Source organism: Platalea leucorodia, assembly GCF_965183815.1.
Source record: "Platalea leucorodia genome assembly, chromosome: 12".
NCBI lineage: Eukaryota > Metazoa > Chordata > Aves > Pelecaniformes > Threskiornithidae > Platalea > Platalea leucorodia.
Genome location: NC_138834.1, coordinates 4,854,835 through 4,877,437, shown reverse-complemented (window position 1 = coordinate 4,877,437; position 22,603 = coordinate 4,854,835). Strand labels below are relative to the sequence as shown.

Below are 22,603 nucleotides of genomic sequence, written 5' to 3'. Positions count from 1 at the left end.
TCAGGGTGTTTTAAAGTCCGGAAAAGTTCTGGTCACATGTCAGTGTAGTTATCAAATGTAGTTCAAGAACTGATTAGAAATCAGAAAAAATCACTAAAAAACCGAAAAGGTTTTTGCAGCATTTCTCCTTGTTTCAGCATCCCCAGAAAATAAATTTCCTTCTGCTTGATCCAAAGGTCTGTTGACTTCAACAGTGTTGTCCATGATGGGCCAATAAGCCCTTTTCTTACTGGAAACTGAAGCGTTTTATGTATGTAAAGCTTCCAATGGATGAAATTAATTTAAGAGGCAGCTTAAGTCTTATCGAGATAGAGGCTAAGGTCATCACTTCATGCGTAATAGCTCAATAGCTCACTGATGGCTGGGATGGCTCTACTGCTACCTCTCTTCCTCTCCTTCTTCTTTCTCTTTCTTGTGGCTGTGTGATCCACCCTTCCTTGTGCCAGGACTGGACTGCTTTCTGAGCAGGTTTAACTCACTAAATGGTAAAAACTGGCCTTTTTTTTTTCCCCTGGGTTAGTTTTCTACCCCTTTAATAAGAATCAGCTTGTGGAATGCTAAGAGAAGGATGTCTTTTTGGTGGCAGTAAGTTGCTACAGCAAGTTACTCAGCCTCATGGAACTATACTGTGCCTGAGCTTCTGGTGGCTTGAGTACTCTGAAGGGTCATCACTCCAGAATTGAGTTCTGTGTGAGCGAAGGGGTCCCCAAGTTTACAAGGTGAGATAAAATTTAAGCATTTGGAGCATCTTATCGAATCTAGTGGTACTGCTTGCATACTTACTGTTGGAGACCTTAAATACCTTGCTGAACAGAGCTTGCTCAGGATACTATCTCTGTTCATTCATCACAGCATTCTAGCTAAGAAAGATAACTACAGTGGTTCAGATACAGCAATATGGATTTTGGTTCATGTTAGCAATGACGAAATGCATACAGAACCTGCAGCAGGATTATATCTCGTAGTTTTAGCCTTGCTAATGCCACTATATGTTCTAGCTATTATTAGCTAACAACACTGGCATAGATATGCTGTTCTGTCTAGTGTCCTATAAAATGTGGTAGGTAAACAGATTTTAAAGACAGCATTTAATCACGCTCATTGAAAAATCATTAGGGCATGTTCTTACGTCTTAGTGTGACTTGTAGTTGGAAAGCAACTGAAGGCCCCATTCGAGACAAAAATTATATACTTGTTTAGTTTTGTTACCAGATAATCAGAAGTTATTCTTTAAACAGGTCTGAAGGAAGAGATAAAACATATCTAACACGTCAGTTAAATTTCAACACTGCGCAAAATGAAAAGTATATAAGAACAGAATCTCTTGAGTGTGTCCATTTGATCCAGTTCTGTGTTTAAAATATGATCTGTCACAAATATAGCTAATATAGCTTATGCAAAAATTGCACTTTACTGAATGTTTTTTTAGTGATAATTAAGTTAGGAACTTGAAGTATAGTTTAGTAGCTTGAATTTCCTATGTTTCAAAATATATTACTGCATCCTTATGCAGTTCATAATATTTTCTCTGCTACAGGAAAAGTAATTCAGTTTTCTAGAAGTTATTCTGAATGGATCTCTTCTCCAGTATTATCACTAGTATTATTCATTGCATAGTTATTAAAAGAAATATTGATTTTTTTTTTCTTTATTGATTGCAGGGTTCTAAGCAGAAAGTATCAGGAATTGTAGATTACTTGTCCAATGCCATATACCACCACATTCCATAAAACAAAGTATTGAACACTGTCTAGCTTTATAATGAGTGTTTCATTTTTAATCAAATTCCTCTAAATGGTGGTTGTACTCCTCTAGGGTATTTTTTTCTGTTGAACAGTATTTTGTAGACTTAGGAACAACAGTTTTTTCTGCTTGTTAATGTGATATATTGAAAGTATAATTGCAAAAACTGGGAAGGGAGCATGTGCAACTCGACAAAACAAGCATTTGCAAAGGCTTTAATAACCTTAAAGCTGTCAAGTTGTATATGTGAAATTCATTGTAGGACCATAAAGCAGATACTACAAAACAAAGGTATGGGAATAAGGTTTGTTTCAACAAACAAAAGTAGGATTTATAATTTGGCATTTATGTCACCTCTAATGAATGATTGTGATTTCATGTCCTCAAATTGAAACATAACGTCTCCAGTGTTCTGGTTCTGACTTAGCAATGTGCTCCATCTCTAACCATTGAGATGTCATAGGGTTGGCTCAGGACAGAAACATTACATTAATTCTATGAAAAAGAAACACTGAATCATAAGTGTAATATGTGATAACCTCTGTTTTATATTCTGTATCTATAAAAGCAATTAAAAAAAAGGAATTTTGCTGAGCAGACACATTATGTCTCATATGAAGGAGGCGTTCAAACATTTCTGTTGCACAGATCTGGTAGTCTTCAGAAATGGTCACATTTGTGGTTCCAGTTAACACTAAAGTTCCATTTAAGAACAGTCAAAGCATGTGTTTGTATTTCATCACAACTTAAAAGCTACATTAAAGCCCAGCATGTTCTTAAGATCTCTTCTGAACAGGGATTCTTTATTAACTTGGACTCCATAAAAATATCTCATATGACTTCTTGGTATTACACCAAGCTCCCAGTAAGAATAACTTGTTTATCTCGTATGTTTAGAAATCAGACTTCTGTGGCTGAAGTCTCTCTGTAATGAGACACCCAAAAATGAAAACTGTTCATATCAGTGCTGCTTTTAAATGGCCTCTGATATAACTTTTCTGTTATGTGGAATGATAGTGCACTACTGGCCGGGTTTCAGCTGGGACAGAGTTAATTTTCTTTCTAGTAGCTGGCAGAGTGCTGTGTTTTGGATTTAGGATGAGAATAATGTTGATAACACACTGATGTTTGAGTTGTTGCTCAGTAGTGCTTACACCAGCCCAGGACTTTCCAGCTTCCCCTGCTCTGCCCGGTGCACAAGGAGCTGGGAGGGGGCACAGCCAGGACAGCTGGCCCAGACTGGCCCCAGGGCTGTTCCATACCGTATGGCGTCATGCCCAGTATAGAAACTGGGGGGAGGTGGCCGGAGGGCAGTGATCACTGCTCGGGGACGGGCTGGGCATTGGTCAGCAGGTGGTGAGCAATTGCATTGTGTATCACTTGTTTTGTATATTCTTTTATCATTATCATTTTTATTAATATTATTCTTTTCTCTTCATCTGCTGTCCTATTAAGCTGTCTTTATCTCAACCCATGGGATTTACTTTCTTTTTTCCTATTCTCTCCCCCATCCCATCGGGGGGGAGGGTGAGCGAGCGGCTGTGTGGTGCTTAGTTGCCGACTGGGGTTAAACCACGACAACTACATACGTTTCCCAAAGGCACATAAGCAGAAGTCCAGATGAGCCATTATAAAGAGCCATAAGGGAAAAAGTGGAAGCAAGCTTGGGAACAGAATTCTCTTCTCCCTCCCAGATGAAAACCCTAGCCATTAAGTTATTCAAGTACACTTTTGTTTGCTTGTTCTTACTTTGGCGTTATGTTTTATATACATTACAGAGGAGGAGCGGATGGTGTTCATATACTATTCTACAGTTCATTCATTTAAGCGCCCTTCTCATAACAAAGAAAAGTCTTAACCAGAGAACAGTCAAAATGCCCTTCTATCAGTATTGTGCCTGGCTAGTGTAACGATCTCTTTGCCTGAAACGATGACTGTGGTAAATCTCATTTCTGGGCACCCAGTTCTTCCCTATTTATTGTAAAGGACTATCAGGTGTCTAACTCAGCACTGCAAATTTCATCTCCGCTGCAGATGCCTAACATGAGGGCTACAGAGCTGAGCATCCCAAGTCTGTGAGATTCCAGAGTTGAAGCCCAGTCACTGGATCATCTTTTTTCTTTTTTTAGTTTATTTAATTCTGATATTTTTCCTGAAGAATAACATTTTGGTTTCTCAGATGTTAGTTACTCATTGAGAGCTTTGACTACTTAGAAATAAGGAGAGAACATTGGGGAAAGGTTTAAAAATTCCATCTGCTCATTTGAACTAAACTCAGTTGCAATGAGTGGCAAATAGTGGGACTGGGTCTCATCAAACAACAATAGTATGACACTAACTGGACTTCAGATTCCTTCTTACCTCGCTTTCTGGTTGTGAAGAGGGCTGTTGCAACTTGCAATGATGTACAAACTTTACTTTAATTCCCCAAGAGCCTCACTTTAATTCAGATTAATTAATTAATTCCTCACTTTAATTCCCCAAGAGCTCTAAGTTGTAAAGCCTGAAGAGATACTATTTGTTTAACCAGTATTTTCTGGTAAAACAAATAGAAAGCCTGCTTTCTGTCTTTCCATCTATAATCATTTTTATAAGCCTCTGCTCTTTGTTCTTATAAAGATGTTTTCTGAAGTACTTTTCTGTTTTTATGTTACACTTTAAGCAGATGATCCCAACTATTTTTGTCCATTTAACTAGGTTTGCAGTGGCTTTCACGGTGAAAATGAAGGAACTGGCAGCAGCAGAGTGGGTATGTTTACATGATGATGGTAATGCTTATAGTATTAGCAACTGTGCATTCTCCTAAAATGTTTTCTAAATAATGCTAGAGAATTGCAATAATCTTCATATTCTCTATTCCTGTTTTTCCTTTCAGAGAAAGCATTTCATATTTATGTACTTCAACAGGTCACATAGATCTGGCATTTAAAAGCTGTTTAGTATTTGAAAAGAGTATACAGCAGTTTAGGAGGTGCTTCTCTGTAACATTTAAAACTAATCATCGCTGTTGTTATCGCATCTCTCCTGATGCCATATGCATATTTTGTTTCTTTTTGCATCATTTAATAAACTTCTATATATTGCCAAAATTCAACTAAACAGCTTTACTTACAATAAAGAATTCGGAAGAATAATTTGAAAATACTTGTTTTGTCAACACTGGAAATAGAATGAACTTCTTAAGGTGAACTGCAGAGGTAAAATCGAAGTTATGCTAAGCCCAGCAATATGTGACATGTACAGCCCTGTTGACCAGGTCTTGAGGGACATGTAGCACATAAATAGCACTTAACTTTCTTAAAACTCATCTGTCCCTCTGAAAACAAACTGAAACACACTGTGCTGAATGATATATGGAAAAATACTGAATAAAATTATTTTCACGCAGCAGTGTAGCGGATAAATACATTTGGCAGTGTATTTGAAGGAGGTCATTTAGCCAGCAAAGAACTGGGAGCAATAATGGTTCATTCTCTTTCTCTTCATTTAGTAGGTACCATTGCATCTGCTGTATTGCAGGTCTACTTCAGCCATTCGGTGCAATTATTTTTAGTATCTGATGCTCCTGTTTGAAAATAGACTGGGTCAACATTTTCACCCTTACATGGTTGAGTTGATGGCAGACTGCCAGTGGAGAAAATTGAGACAAATCCTTGAAGCAGACAGTGCTCAATCCTGGTTTCTGAAGAGTGGAGGAAGACCATAAAGAGCTGCCAGTCATTTGAGTCCAAGGAGTGCTTTTGGATAGTGTCAGGCTGCACTGGTGACCTGTGAAAAACTCCACACCAGGCAGCAGGGCTTGCTGATCTAGCTTGTTAGCCCAGCTGATTTTCTGTGCAAGGTTAGCTTTCCAACTAACTTGTTGGCTAGACTTGTACGGCATCATGGAGAACTGCAGTGAGCACCAGATCCAGTGAAGGGTAAGCAGTAACTATTTGGCTGACGGTAAGGGGCAACACACTGGGATAAAACGAGCAAGGCAGGACCACCCTCTTCCAGCTGCAGCGAGCTGTTAGCTCCACTCACCTCATCTTGGGAAATATCAGCTGAAGCTGAACAATAAATGAAAGAAGTAGAAGCTAACTGTTTGGTATCTCTTCAGTTCTGATTTGCATCATAATATAATCATTAATACACCCTTGCCTAGAAAAAATGACTTAGAGTGGAGCTTGCACAACAGAACAATTTAATATTCAATACTTTGTTTCAGCACGAATTGATTTTTTTATCTATTTGCTTTAAAAGGAGCAGACGTTTGATCTGGTATTTACATTACAAATATAACTTGGTTTTAATAGTCACTACAGTGAACTTCATGATGGGTAAACATGAAAGGGCACAGCTTCTGTCGTAGATCTTATGCAAGAAGAAGACAAAAGTAACAGAGTATAAGAAGGAGAAACAAACTTGAACTTTGAAATCCTTTTGAAATCAGCACTTCAAATGTTTTTAAGTACTTAACTTTGATTGATTTTACCTAAACACCTTTGTGCTTCGGGGCTATGAGACTCACTCAGTGTTCTGGAGAAGGTCTGTGGCAGACAGGGAATTGGAGGCAAGTCTGCCAAGTCCTAAACTGAAATACCACCTGCTGACCTGTCTCTTAAATGCTGGGGTTTTGAGTTCTTTTTCTAGCTGTATCTTCACATAAAGGGTGAGAGCAAATGCCACACATTTACTTTCAAACAGTGAAGAATATGAATACATCTTTCCATACCTAGGTCACAGAATATTAACACTTTTTACATACTAACTCACACTAATGTGAACTGCATTATTCCTCTAATGTGTGCTTTAACAGTTAGACAGTCAATTAAGAAATTAAATTACAAACATGTAAGCAATTGCACTGTGCTGAAGGGCTGTGTCTTCCAACAACTTCTTTTCCATTACATTAGATAAATTATCTTTAATTATGAAGTACACAATACAGCATTTGTAATAATCTATATTCCAAGTGACTTTCAAACACTGTAAAAGATCTTGTGCTTGCGGTCAGTGTTTTATTTCAGTAGTGTAAAACTGGTGCATAAGAATTACGTAAGCCAGTTTTATTAGCATTCAACTTCATTTTTCCATTCTCCTCAAGACCATTTAAAATAAAGAACATAACAGAAAATTGATCTATAAAGTGTGAATACATCGGTACGCCCTGTTACACAGTATTACTGCTATTTTCTTCTTGATGATCCAAGCCCTGGCAGGATTATATTTACTCACCCTAAGCCATTAAAGGTCCAGCAGAGCATGAAACCAGATGCTTAACTTAAGCTTATTTTTGAAACTTAGTGGTTTTAGGGAACTAAAAGCCTATCTTCACCCACCAGAGTTTGAGGCAGAACCGTGCAGCGTGTCAGCTATGGAGGCCAGGCTGGGTTAAGCTGCCCTCTGCCCCATCTGCTTTTTTCCACCTTCTGTTTTGCTGCATCTGTGTCCTACTGCTGAATTTCAGCTGTCCCACTTCTCCTGCAATTTTAAATCCTGAAGTTGGCCTCCAGCTTGCAATGCCATCTCCATCATTTGGAAGGCTTTTTTTAGGATTGGAAGATGTGATATAGTTTAAAATGCTACTTATTCATAGGTAAGAGAAGGACCAAGAAATGCTAAGTAATAAAATAACCTATTAAACAATTTTTTCATATTTTTAAATGCTTTGAACGCAAAAGTTCATTTACCTTTTGAAAGATAAAAGTCCCTTAGTCTTCCACTGTAGCATAAACGGTGTTATTTTTCCCGCACTTCATCTATGTGTGGATTTTCTGCTTGTTCATGTAGTTTTCGTGACTTGGTTAATTCACTCTGATTCTCAGAAACCGCCTCCTTCCCATCTGTGAACCGCTTGTTGATGGCTATTCACTTTTTTTAATGACCTCTTTTCTGTCCATTTCTTTTTCCAGTTCATTTTTAATAACTAGACTATTTTGACTGGGCAGTGGACTGGAGGGGCAGTCATGTAGGAGTGATAGGGGAAAACCAAAATGTTTGCAAGTAAAAAAAAAAAAAACAAAACCCAAAAAAAACCCGCTTCCTTGGCTGCTTCTTTCCTGAGCTGACTGGTTCAGGAATTGGTTGCTTGACAGTTTGTTTCTGCATTAATTCTTGTTCTCCTAATACAAGTCCTCATCCTGCCTTCGAGTCGGTATCCTGCAGGTGTGATTTCACAGTCTGCCAAGGATGGGGCGGGGATGGGAGAGGAGAAGGGAAGGCTAAGGTGCAGCTTGTCATGATGCACTGGCATACGTGGTGTTCTGCCTGGGTTAGCTCTGGCTATGTTGTTTCAACAACTTTCCACATTCAGAGGCCAGTCTGCATAGCAGTATTTAGCTTGAAGAGCTCAGCAGTGTATCAGCAGTGTATCCCAGCATTCAAGAGTGGAATGGTTGGAGGGGCAATGTAGTAGTCCTGTTTCTGTCTGCACTGGACCGTGCCATAGGACTGTGCCTCTCTACGTAAGGAAATTGGCACCGAGAAGGAGGCAAGATTTAGTCTCATGATGGGAAGGACTGGTGCTCTAAAGAAGGTTGTTCGTTTCTGGACGCTATGATGCTAAATTAAGCAACAGCGTTAGTGGAACTGCTTGGAAGAATAGAATTTCAGACCGAAACATTCAAGGTAACACTGAGCAAATCTATTGGAGACTACACCAGTTGAGTAATACCTTCCTTAGCTTACTCCTTTACAGGCATCGCAACCGGTGCTTTTAAAACAACTGGGAATTGTCTGAACAGAAAGCTTTGCACAAACACTTCGAGCTCAAAAAACTCTGCTTGTTTGCTGGGGAGTGGTGGTGTTGGTTTTTTGGTTTTGTTTTTTTTTCGATGTGGAAAGATCCTAAGAATATTTCAATGTTGTAGTGAAAAAAATGTATTCCACATTCATGGTTGGAGTTATAGAAGGACATTGAAATGAGAACTTGCTTATTTAATCACCTACATTATATAACTAGCATAGTAGCACTTCAGGAGTAACTTTGGAAATGTAGTAATTACCTCTTTTACTATAGCTATTTTAAAATAATTTCTTATGCAATTTTTATTTGGTAATATTCTGCAATAACTACTACTGGCCAGTTTTCCTGTATAGACAAGTCTATATATATTTGACAGCAATTTTTGAAAAGGTTAGAGGTAAATGGGATTTGTTTCATGTCTGATGTGTTTAAAAATTCTATTATGGATAAATGTAGACTGCGGTTTCAAAGCCAGCTATAATTTTTCTTTCAAGACTAGCATATTTTGGGAACTAGTGCTGTTCTGTAGTTGAAAATCTTTTTATTCTAGGGAAATATCTTAATTTTCTATACAATAAGCAGGTTAATGATTACGAGAAAGGATACAGAGATAAACTAAAAAATGCCTTTGTACTAACTTGATAATTGTATTAATTGCAAAATAGATTCATTGATACTGTAAATGTTCATAGTAAATGTAATTTAAATTGCTGACTGTTGGCTTTTGATGTTACTTAAATGTATCTTTCTAATAGTCTGTTTTGATTTTTAATAGTCAAAACAAAATCACGCTGATGTGCATTTTGTTATACTAGTTGGGTTTTTTTGAAGATTGAACAGATCTTTTGTGGTGAACTATGAAAGTTACTTTTCTTCTCCTTCTCTTTAAAGCCAGATGCTAGGAAGAAAATATATGTCCAAACTCAAGGTAAGTGTTTTGAAATATTGACCAAGGCATTCAATTTATCTGAATCGTATTTAGTACCTGTATGTTTGTATATCTACCTTCTTTGCCCTGGAAATATTTTGCTGAAATGGGTATAGGGTTTGAAGTCCTGGCTCCACTGAAGTTGAGCTTTTTGCCATTGACTTTAATTGAGGCAGTATTTCAGTCTCTCAGCCTAAATTTTCAACTCACTTGGTGCTTTTAGAAAAAATGTTTTCCCACATATCTTAGAGTAGGAATCTGAAAGATAAGGTAACACCAGGCTTTCTCCAAAGCATACAGAAGTTAGAAGCCTAGGAGTAGACCCTCAGTCTGATTTTGCACAAGATGCTGAATGATTATTCTCTGAAGCTCCAAATTCCCGTAAATCCTTTGAGTTCCCAGAATAATGACACCCAACAAGTATCTAATCCAAAGTATATTACTTGAGTAGTCTAGGGAACACTCGACTCAGCATTTTAAATGTGATTACTTAAGCTACAGCTCCTGATTTTATTTGTCTAACTGTCTACAGATTCCAAAACTCATTCCATTTTGTGTATTTCACTTTCAAAGAAAATAAAATTATTCTCAAAACTGTTATGTTGAAATAACTCATTGTGAGGTCTATTCAGCCCATATTTTGTCTATATTTAAGCCCCTTGTGAGGCAATATTTATCTAAGAGATTAAATAAATTAATAAAATAGTTTCATTAGTAAAATAATTAGTCTTTAACATAAGGTAAACCAAGTAAATTAATATTCCGTTTAGATTAATATTTAATTTTGATATAAATTTAATTTACTTTATTTGCCTTATGTTAAGGACTTGGGTCTCAACTGGCCTGTATCTGTTTTGGAATAATATGCTCCCTCAGATAATATTATCTCATGTGTAGATTTTACAAGGCCAAATTTAGCATGATGTAAGTGAGCTTAATTCCCTGGGTTGCTAAAGAAGTTCATACACTGTGTGATTGTGCGAAATTTTAAATTGAATTTCAATCTGATGACTACAGAAGGATTGTGCAGACAACCTGACGTTGTTGGGAAGAGAAAAGCTTGAGCTAGGAACAGCTGTGTATGGAAGTCAGTGTGCTTGAGAGGGATACTCTTTTCTTAGGGCAAGACTTCTAGAACCGTAGTTCAGCCATTCAGGGACCAACCAAACATTGTGTTTCTCTTTTCTTCAATACAGGAATTAAGACTACACCCAGTGAAACGTTTGACTGGTATAGATTTCTACAAAATACTGGTAAAACTCACTTTTTTTTCTGTATTCACTGTATTTATTCTTAGTAGATGTCAATGATGAAAGAAATTTAGAATGTGAAAGTTAACTGATTATGTAATAAAATGATTTAATGACATGAAAAATGAAAAACTCCTAATATTAGATTCAGGCAGAATATCAATCAGATTAGTCTGCTTAGTAAACTACCCAGCCTGCCTCCAGATTTCTGGTCTGTCCAGGGCTGAATTGCACCAAAAGATAAAGTGGTCATGACATATGAGTGAATGTCCCTTAGAAGGTAAGTTACACCAAAGCACCAGTACCTGAACGTGCTGTGCTTTACAGCTGTGTGATAGAAACTGTGGATGTCTTCTGCAGAAGAGCAGGTGAGGTGAAGAAGTGGTGAAGAAAGGAAGTATGTGTTGATGGTTTATTATTTGGTCTTGATGTAGAGCCTGTCTTCACCAAAGTAATGACATGTGAGGCAGATGACCTAATTTAAAGTCACCTGATCTTGGCAATGCTTTAATTGCTACAGCTGCCTTTCCCTAAAAGAATTTGTAGGCATTTTACTGTGGTAAAAATATTTCAATATTATATTCATCAATCTGATCTATGATAGTACAGCTGTTCCCTCTGTTACGAATGAATCCTCACTATTCAATTGCTTTATCACATCAGTAAATGTGTGCCATTATTCAAAACTGGTGTCCAATTTTAAATTGAGCATTGTGAGGTTATTTGGTTCTCAATAAATCACGGCACGCAAGCACAGCGCCACTAAGATTAATAATTTTCGGAAGTGAAATGATTTGTCACTTGCTAGCACAGCCTTAGTGTTGATTGGATCTCGTGTCCAACCATTTTAGGATTAAAAGAGCAGTCAACAGATTGAGGAGGGAGAAGCTCCCCCTAAAGTGCATTTCATCTAATATATTAGAGACAGTTTTTTGCCTAATGTGTACTAATCCAAAAGTGCAAAAATAATTCATAATGTACACGAAAAGCAAACTAAAATGTGAATCTAACATCTGTGCCTGTTAAATAATAACTTGAAAACTGGCATCAGATTATTCAGTATTGTTTTTTATGACTGTTTCATCTTATCAGTCTTGTCTCTGTTTCCATCTCTGGTGGCAGCTACAATTTCCACTTTTACTATTGCACATGGAGGCAGGTTTTCTGGCTGTACCTTTGCGCTTACCACAGACTAATTAGGAGTTCCCACTGAATTCTTTTCCAGGGATTTGCAGTTTTAAAGTATTTAAAATTCTACTAAACTTGGAGCAATCAGTAGAAAACTATCAAAAATAGAAGGCAGTTTTGCTCAGAAGAATACGATTTTGATAGTGTAGGCTTGCACAATGAAGTGCACTTGAAAAGATCCCTCGCTGTTATGCAGATAAAGCTGTCCAATCTTCTTCACCTCATGGCATTTATGATCTTTTTTTTTTTTTGACAAAGACTTTTTTCATAAAGTTCTATTCCATATCTAAAGGCATGTAATGATTTTTGTGGGAAATATTTCTCTGGATAACTCTTGCCTATATCTTTAGCAGTATCCTTGAACATTTTTCAAATTCAGGATTCCCAGGACTGAATGTAAAGAAATAGCACATGCCCTACAATACAAATTATAATACGTTTGAGGCATCAGTGTTAAACATCCTTGGTCATACATTGTCAAGTTATTCTTTAAAATGAAATAAGCTCTTCAGAATATTTCCAGACTTTTTTTAATAGAACAGACTTCTTACAAATATTCTTTGCACTGATTTTTTTTTTCAGTCATAGAAAAGCCTTAACATTTGACTCATGTTAAATATAACACCAGTACATAAATAGTCTCTTTAAATCAGTGTAATGGCTTCAAAAATAATTTAGTGGTAGATTTAAGTGAGTGGCAGAATGCATCAAATACATTTTACTGTGGGGGACTTCCCCCAACCCCCAGCCCCCAAATGTGAACGGTACTAAACCAACAGCTAAGGAATCCCAGCTTTTGGTACGTTTCTTTTGATAGTTTGGGTTGTTAACATAAATAGCAATTGCCTAATACAAACTGAAGCAGTGCTGGGAAAGGTTTTTTATTGTTGTTATTATGGGCGCAATACAATCTCAGTACAAAAATCATGGAATTAGTATTTTTTTCATAGTCTCAGCAGCAGACTTGAGAGTTGCAGAGGTGATGTTTGTGTAGCGTTAGTGTGCTAGCTCCTAGCTGCAGTACTTTCAGTGGCTGGCTGTTAAAACATATAGCTACAAAAAAATTGCTTTTAAAGTTAATTTGCATTCTGGTTAACAGTCAGCTTCACAGCGTTTGTCTTATCTGGATGAAAGACTGTAAACAACAGTAGCCAAACCAAAAAGCTGAACCAAGTGCAAGTTCCAACACAGACTTCAAGAAGACAAATGTTTTCAGTATATTTAGTAACTCAAACTATTTGGGGAAGTACTACAGCCTGTGTCAGTCTGGAGGTCAAACCAGATGATCAAAATGTTTTTTCTCTGACCTTATAATACAGGAATCTATATACAGCATAATCAGTTTTGTTAGCAATTTTAGATGCTTGTCTGTAGACTTGAGAGAGACAATGAAAGTTCAGGCTTTTGCTGAACATTGATTGACAGAAAATGACAAGACAGTCTAAGTAAATGTGAAAGCTGAGACTGATCTCTAACAACTTAGCTTAAGGATGGAGCGTAGCTACTTAAGATCACAGACAGGCTGATGTCATCACACCATGATGAAAGGCTCCTTTTGATTGCGGTGGAATGTGACTGAAGCTTGTAAGATGTAAACCCGAATAAACACTTAGACATCATGTGATTAGAAGACATAGATAACTAACAATGTCTATACTAATGAATGGGGAAAGCTCATCTACCCAACAGATAAGACTAAAAACTGGTTTCCTGGAAGGTGACAGAGAACCGTAGGATCAGATGCTTATTGCACTATCAAATAAAATATACAATATACTATTGTAGTTTGATTTTTCTACTCTCAGATAATTTCTGCTTCATAGCATGTCTATTTTCAGAGCTTGAAAAGTTTACATAACCTGTCATGGCACAGATATTTTCCTAAAGCTATGCTGGAAAAGACGACCCACATAAGAAAAATTAAATAGTAAAAGTTTGTGCAGATATATAGCTGACCACAGAAATAATGATATGATAGCAGCAGTAAACTGTGTTCCCCAACAGATCTGAAAGCATACAGCTTTTTTGTTGTCTGATCTGTTAGAAATAAAGAGAAATGGGAAAAAAGGATTGCTGGGGAATTTTGCAGTCTAATTCGTCTGGATTAGTAGCCTGCCCCTGGAAGTTAACTGAGTCGTTTAACTTCTCTTGTCTTCACAAACATATCAGCAACTCTAGCAGCTATTCACTATTGAATGTGAATAGCACTGTAAACATATACTTATATAGGATATAGTTGTTTTATATATATATATATATATGAGATTATAGAGAGGATATAGTTATTACCTCCAATTCCCCTTAATTTCTAAGAAAAAAACTGCTTTGTAAAATAAAAGCTCAACTTTATAAAGCATGAATAAATGTTTGAGTTCTGCAGGTGGCTAAGTATGTTGCTGAAATAAGACCTAAGTGGGCTAGTAATTGTTGAAGTTCTGTGTCATCAGTGACTTCAGTTAAAGAAACTTCAGAGTCAGTATAAAGTAAGACAGCATGTTGAAGCTGTCCTGCAGTAGGACACCGCCATGTCAAACAAGCTGGAAAACTTGGCTTGTTTTTAATAGTTGACTTGTGAAAGAGACACAAAATCAAACTCTTGGTCCCAAGAGACGAAAAGAGCCAATGTATGGTATTTCTGCTGGGTGTAGGGAGAGGAGCGTAAAGAATAACTATGAATTGAAAGATTTAGAGTATCAAAAATACATGCCAGAGTTGGACAAAATTATCTGTGTTTCAAACTCAAGAAAATAAAATAACCATCTTAGAGACTGAAATCTCAGCAATAAACCTATGGATTTCCTTTTCTAGGAGATCAGTTTATATTTCAGATGTATAGGAGATGGACAGATGAACAATTTTCAAGAGGAGTAAAAGACCTGCTGTGGTTCAAAGTGAACAGAAAGGAAAATGAGAAAGGTTATCCACCCTCACCATCTCATCATGGCTTAGGTTTTGTTTCTGAACAAAACCAAAAATGGATGACAAGCCCAAATGTTATGGACTTAGTATTGTTCTCTAAAGGTCCATAGAACACAACAGTGAACTTGAAATCAGGGGCTGGAAAATTAATCTTAAAATCTTTGATTATCCTTGACCTAATATTAATGAGAAATGTTTTGACTGCACACTGATTTTTTTATGTTACTGGGCAATCTTTGTATAAGACCAATATTGATATACTTGATAAAATATACTTAACCTCTAGTACAAACTGGATTTTAAGCTGTGAAGGAATGAACACATCTTAAGAACTTTCGCTTTGTGAAGTTGTTGGTTCAGGTACAAAGTAGTAACTTTGAATGAAAAATCACATTGTTCCTTTTTATATTTTTCTCCTCTCTAGACATTTCAAAAACACCCTAGAAAAGCACAGTAAAGACTTTTAAGTACGAAAAATATTTTTATTTTCTTTATTTGAGCAAGTGGTGAGAAAATTGCTTACTTAAGATGTTCTCAAACTGCCTCTTTACCTCTCAGCAAGCTAATGCTTGATATTACTCATTCATGTAGAGGCCTGCAGCTTTTCAGTAAGATTAAAGATTTGCAGTAATATATTTATTTTTACTGTACATCTGTGATTACTACATTTTTTTCCTGATAGTACCTAGAGGGGTGGAGTTAAATGAATCTGCTCTATCAAAATCTGTTTAGATAACACTTCTACTTATTCTTGCCTTTCTTAGAAAAACAATGTCCTTACTCATGCTTCAGAAATTATTTAGGCTTTTGTGTTAGCTGTCTGTGTTCATGTTTTGCTATCCTGGCATCTAAGTACAGATTTTTATTAAGGCCAAAATGTAAACTATCATAGTGTGTCATAATAGTAAAATAGTTGATGTGACAAACAGTTATACAGTCTCAGATAAGGAACAAACTAGGAGCCAATGAAATCTTAACTAATGAACTGCTTATTTCCAGTGCTACATTATGAAAATGCTTTCCACTTTTAATATACTCCATTCTCTCATTCTGTCTTGCAACTGAAGACCTCAGAACAGTTTACCAAAAGTTAAACTCAGTGCCATTGCTTCATGTCAAGCAATTATTAACCTGCTTGCAGATGAATGGGTAAGTCTAGATGGATAAGTACAGGTTTGAGAAACTTTCTCTAGGCCACGCCATGACTCAGAATCACAGCTAGCAGGAGAACATGAATCCTGAGTATTAATCACATTTCATCTATTAGCCAGTATATTTTGTGCCAACAAATACACTGGCGCAGCAGTTGGATACCCTTTTGATCATGCAATTCCACTCTGAAATTTTAAGTGCCAAGGCTAGGTTGCCGTGTTTCAATTTTGAGCAGCATAACACCAGCTCTGCTCCATCATGAAAAAGGAGTTACATGACTGTGGGAGTTCGTGTCAGTCTTAATCTTCCACTGTATCTGTCTCATTTCAGCTCACCTGCAGTTCATTTGTTAGCACCCCCCTGGTCCTGCGTGGCATATCAGGACAGCGTACCCTCAGGCTGATGAGAAGAATGAGTTTTCGTAATCCTATCAATCACTGTTCTTGTTTTGACCTCTCACATCTTGCTAAACAGGTGACCTGCTAAGCAGGCTCAAGACTAGCTGTGGCCAATGTGCAGCTGTTTTTAGAGATACAGCCAATGTAACAAATCAGACTACAGCCATAGACAACTACTGACAACGCATGTTTGAAGGAGCATCTCTTACTGATATTAAACAATTATTTTTGACACTGAAGGAGATGTTGATTACAGTGGCAAGACTTGACATGCATTTAGTCTGTAGTGATTCTGAAGAATGGCTGGAAAACATGTACCATGCAGTCTTTTTTTTTTTTTATTATTGCCAGTGATTACGTACAAATCTTTCCATTTTGTATTTTCTTTGCAAAGCAAACAGAAGGATGCATGAGCTAAGAGGTAATGAAGCACAGTGTGCTGTTTCAAGTCTTTGCTTTTGTAACACTAACAGAAATGGGGAGAAACAGACACAAGCATTTTTTTTGTTATTTGGGTGTTTGCATGTCACTCAAACAAGATAGTGACACAGTGAATATATCGAAAGTGCAAATCAGTTGATTGTATTTCCATTTCAGAACTGAATGACATGAGGCAGTAGTATTTTGTTACAGATTAAGTAGCCTATGTGGGCAAGGCAGAACGATGGCAAAAATTCACATACTGAAAGTCTTGTTTCAGCTCAAGGAAAAAGAAAAAATGTCTTCTTTCAAATACCAGTTTTCACCCAACTGATGGCAATAGCTGGTAAAGGCGGCTATTGCAGTTATTCTCTTAATATGTTCCCCTTTTCAGCGCTCTTGTGAGGACAAAGCATACTAAAATTATTGCTTTCTTGTACAAATGGCTACCTTTTTTTTTTTCACAGCAGGGATGCTAGCAAGGCTTGAGAAAGCAACAGGTGGGAAAAAACTGATGCAGGCATCATCTTGATGTGTGAATTTAACCATTTTCAGTGAATGAGCAGAAAGCTCACAAGATACACAAGTGCTGCTGGAATTTGATCTTAAGTAGACAGAGAATGAGTGAAGTCCCAGCACTAAACAGTGGCAGTGATGTGCTGGTAATGCAGTCTTCTCAGGGAGGTCTTTATGTGCTTCTCAGTGGATCGAGTGGGGAAAGTCTGCCTGTAAAAATGAATTAGGTGATGACTAAGATCTACAGCATACAATAAAATAAAACTACAGCTCATTCTTACTTCACTAAATTGAATGGCGGAGGCAAATCCTTTTTTGACTAGCCCTTCTATGACAGTTTTTAGAAATGCCACGTAGGATCCAGTCTGTAGTCCAGTGTACCCAATATTTGCTATTTCAGAGAAAAGTGCATAACATTTCATGATAGACAAGTAGGGCTTTGTGAAGTTGCACGAAGGGGATAGTCTGCAGTGAGAGTTCAGGCTGGTGGATGTCTTTTCAAAATAATAAATGTCAAATAAGTGGGCTATTTTCATTAATAAATATTATTTTAGGTAATTTCACTAGTGAAATAATTAGACTGTTATTGATGAGATTCTTGGGAGAAGTACCTTTAAATGCCACGGGAACTAAATGGCAAAATCCAGATGACAAAGTACAATTACTGTCTGTAGGGCCAGTTTCCCGTTTCTCTTTCGGGTTAAGGTTTTCGTACAGGGAGCAGAATGGCAGTCAGGACCACACAGAATCGGTCTATTAGGGCTTTTCATTGTCAGAGCACTTTAAACCCTTTTCTAATAAAATGAAAAGACTGAAAGCTATTAAGATAGAAACAAAAAGATGTTAAGAGATAAAAAGAAGCAGTAATTTCAAGCATAGTTAATGTTGATTAGTGTACTGTCACATCAAGAGTGCAGTAATTCTATCGTCTCTACGTGAGAACAGGGAGCCCTGGTTTCTCACGACTGTCTGACTGAGCTGTCGGCGCTAACTTTACGTTTATTCCAAAATAGCCAGAGCTGAACGTCGATAGGTGGGAGTTCATAACTTAAAATGAATATTTGTGCCATTTGGATAGTTAAAATGCAATCTGAATTTGCTGACACTTTCTAGTAATTTGTTTTGTGTGAGTTCATGTCATGAATTGAAACCGCTGCTGCATGTCTTAAAATCAAACAGTATTAATGGCCCATTGCACCAGAAGAATGGCTTTTTCAATCCAAATGTTTGTGTATTATAAATTACAAATTATTTCTTGGTCCAATAACCAGTAAAATATTACTTACTGTGTCTGCTGCAGCCACTCTTGACAAGTCAAGCTGTTTAAGTTAAATGAAACAGACTCAATAATGAACCCTGTGACAGGGAGCATTTAAAAGTCCTTGAACTGAATTTTAATTTTAAAAGCAATAGCACTTGAGTATGTCATTAATCATCACTCTCTTGATTCTCCCCCTCCCACAAAATAGAGGTTTCATGCAGAGCTCATGTTAATCCAGCTCCTTGGCATGAATGGAGATATTCCTGGCATATTTCTTCCAGGGTCTGGAGCAGGCCCTGCAGTTAAGTTATACAGCACCATGAGGAAACGTAAGCTGGTACCAAGTTTGAGTGATCTTACATTACAAACTGCAGCAATTCAGTCATGCTGTATAAGCAGCTGAGTTGTTCCTGCAGCTGGTGGAGAGTGGCAGGGAAAGGGAGGAGGAGGAGGAGGCCTCAGAGAAGGGAGCTCTGCAGTGTTGAGCAGCAGATCACCGTGCCGCCACAACTGTCCTGCTGCCTTCCTCTGTTAATCATAAATCCCACTGACAGTCATTCTGAGCGTGCAGCGTAGCCCTCCTGGGAGCGATGGGACATAGCCCCGGCGGGGGACCTACGCATTAATGTCCCACAAACAGCCGCTGCTGAGGAGCAGCGGTTTGACGCTCCTTGTCGAACTGCCTAGTGTTCGATAATGCGTGTCATCCATCCTTGCCACGAGCTCAATAAATAGGTGAACTGAAGGACAGCAAACTGTTTCATTCAGTACAGTAAATCAAACATGAATGTTTCAACCCCTCTAGTGTTTATTAAATTATGTTGTTGTTATGTGTGTTCATTCAGCAATTTGTGAATTATGTTGTTTTATCATAAACACATTTTACCAAAGTTCATCACATAGTGACCCTTCTCCAGAAGTATGTTCTGAATTAATTATGCTGTCATAGAGCCAATGGCAACTGCAATATCATACATCAGATCTTCTTTTTCTAATACAGCCTACAAAATTATTTTTTATGGGTTGTTAACTGTGTATTTGCAAGAGAGATTTTCAATGTTAAAAACTCCCATGTTGAGATTTTTTCCAAATTATTTTTCATTTGTGTTTCTTGGCAATAAGGTTAAAATAAATGCTTTGCAATAATTTTAACTTCTAGTTAATTATTCTGTAGCAGCGCTGGCATACTAGGGATAGATAACTATGGGATGTTTACCTGATCTTTTATAACAAAAAGTGTCAGATCAAGAGCTCTAATCCCTTGGATGAACTGAACCTCACAATATCCTTGGAACAAGTGTTGAGTTATTATATGGCTGCAATTTTTTTCTTCTTATGGGTAGAAAACATGAGGAACACACTGATTTGTATAGTTGCCTTGTCAGTCAAAGCTGGGTTCTGGTGTTCAGGAATACCGACCACCGGCTATTTATCCAAATCCGGCACATTCACTGCCTCTGGAAATAAACTCCCGTGCCCTATAAACTGATGTGCATGATTACGTTCTCCACTGAGTTGATTTGAGAATTGATGCAAGAGCAAGAAACAGAGGGGATAATAATGGGAATTTTTCAGGATCCACTCTGTTACTGCTTTTACCACTTTATGTGTTATTCATGAAACAACTTGGGGTGTTCAGCTTTTTTATCTGCATTCAGACTTTTTAATTTATTTGTTACAGACATTCCTACAGATAAAGGCAGTTTACATATGTTTCTTTTGATATGCGGACTTCGAAGAGTCAAAGACCCTCTGTATTTAGTAGATGTATTTTCAGGTAGGTGCCTGCTATTTGAATACCCTTGTTTTGTCCCCGGATTCATACTAATTTCTTTTAATGTCTGTAAGTTTGGCGTAAGTGGTTTTATTCATTGCAGAAAACTTCATAACATATTTACATTTAAAAAAAGAAATGCTCATGTAACCATTGATCTTTTCAACACTTTATTTCTGTACCGCCTCTTTTCCAGCCTGCTTGGAATAACAGAGCATTAAAATCAAAGCAATATTTGATGATTTTACTTGCTGGGAAAACTATTTTGCTGTTACATACAATATTAATGGAAGACAAAAGAAGAGCTCACCTACTTCAAAATAACTTTTTTATCTTACTGTCCTGTGGCTGTTATGCTGATTTGCATGTGTGCTAATTAATATCATTGAAGTTACAAGCAGATTTTACCACCCATCGTTATGGCTCAACACTGTAAACTAGGCTGAAGTTTTCTTGTAGTCACGTAGGTGAATGTTTTGCCGGGTTCTGTTTGTGTCTGTAAAAGGTTTGGGTATTCCAAGTTGGAAATTTAGCCTCCGTTATTCAGCTTACTTTTATAAGCCTTTACTACCTTGTGATGCTTAGTAACAAATGTAGTTTATTACAGTCAAGTAACTGGTTTTGTTCTATTCTGGTATTGAAAGAGCAGTAGATTTCTCTTGTGCTTGAGTATTAATCGTAATGGTTGCAGTTGCTTCCACATGTTCCCTTTACGTAGGAAGGAATTCAAAAATTTCTGTATTAGTGGCCAGAGTCACTGCATTATGTAGAGCATTGCTCTCTTGAGATGATTTAAAATTAATATCTGAGCTTAGTTAAATAACCCTTGAATCATAAGAGATTGCATGAAGCAGAAATACTAAATACTAACTTTCAGATACACTAATCATTTGAATTCTGCAGAATTATGTGAGAGCTGAGCATGAAATCTGGTACACATTCAGTCTTTTAAGTAGTAATACAATATTTGCCTAATTCTTCTTTACTCATGCAGCTATTTACATTGATTTCAGAGAAAGAATTAAATTAAATTAAAAATGAATAATCTTGATTAATAAAAAAGATGTTCCTCTTCTGTTTTAGATTGGCACAGAAAGGATCCCAGTGTCCATCTGGGCATAATTGGACCTGCAGTAAGTTGTGGTTGTAATTTTTTTTTATTTGTATGTTTATTCCTAAATACTTCTGTTTACTTGCATGCGAATGTCACAATACTTCTTTCCAAACTGAGCCTGAGTCAGAGGACTTCGGTTGCAGAGATAAGAAGGTACAAGCCTAGCAGTTGTAAAGCTATCAGCTCAAAGGCCTCCTCACTCAGCATGTGCTCTGCTTTTGCATTGCAAAAAGGAAAGCAGCTAAGAGGGTTTTTCTAAGAGGATATGAACTGAGATAGCCCAACTCTATTCAGGTAGGTTTTTATTAATGCAAACTGTTATCAGTAGCACTAAAATAGTTTACAGCAGCTGTAGATTTGTTTTACATGTACTGGGTTTTTTTTTGTTTAGAAGACTTGGGCTAGTTTTATAAAGGGCATTTGCAGCTGGATTACTATAATTTTATGTCTAGCTCAAGCACATGACTCGATAATGCTATTAATCTATTATGGTCTCTTAGAACAAAACATTTAGGATTTCATTGGACTACAGAAACAACTTCTGAAGATAAAATGTATCAAAATATTTGGATTCTAATATTGCCTTCCGTTTTTATACCTGTGGGATAGTGCAAAATTTTTTAGAGAATCAGAAAGTACTAAAAATGTGAACTCTTGCAAATAAAATATTAGAAATGCCTATTTCAATATGAATAATTTATAAATGAACCTATCAAATATTTTGAAAGGCAACAGTTGCCATCTAGAAGAATTTTTTTAGCAGGTATTGTTAATGAGGATTTTTGATACTGCAGAGGTGATACCAGATGCTCATTATCCCTGTTCTTACATCTTTTGTTCACGTGGAGGATTGTGTCTTTGTTCCATTCCATTTAGATTTTGATGCCATTTCTGGTAGTCTCATTCATACACAATTAACGGTTGCCAGCGGGTGCAAAATGATGTCAGGTTTCTGTCTGACACCAGACAGCAAGGACAGAGCCTGAGCTGACAAATAAAATTGGTGAAGTCTGTTTCACATTTAGAATCTGAGTGCGCTAAAGCCTGGGATACAGATACCTGAGAGGGAAGGTGGGGTTGAATAAAATAAATAACATCAGAAACTGAGTTGTTCTTATATGTCCACAGCTCAGATTAAGCTTAGAGTTGGTATCCTTCCTTCCAAATGAATTATATGTATTTTAGTGAAAGTGCTGGCCAATATTAATGT

At 37.0% G+C, this 22,603-nt stretch overlaps 1 protein-coding gene across 5 annotated transcripts in view; it reads left to right on the top strand.

Annotated features, from left to right (window-relative positions):
* Positions 1-22,603, top strand: part of GLT1D1 (glycosyltransferase 1 domain containing 1) — a 128,483-nt gene that overhangs the window by 82,631 nt on the left and 23,249 nt on the right. For all 5 annotated transcript variants that reach the window (XM_082325496.1, XM_082325497.1, XM_082325498.1 and 2 more), the window contains 5 exons: positions 4,441-4,492; positions 9,365-9,401; positions 10,598-10,654; positions 20,187-20,282; positions 21,363-21,412. In XM_082325496.1, coding sequence (XP_082181622.1) covers positions 4,441-4,492; positions 9,365-9,401; positions 10,598-10,654; positions 20,187-20,282; positions 21,363-21,412 — 292 coding nt within the window. The remainder of the gene's footprint in view (positions 1-4,440; positions 4,493-9,364; positions 9,402-10,597; positions 10,655-20,186; positions 20,283-21,362; positions 21,413-22,603) is intronic.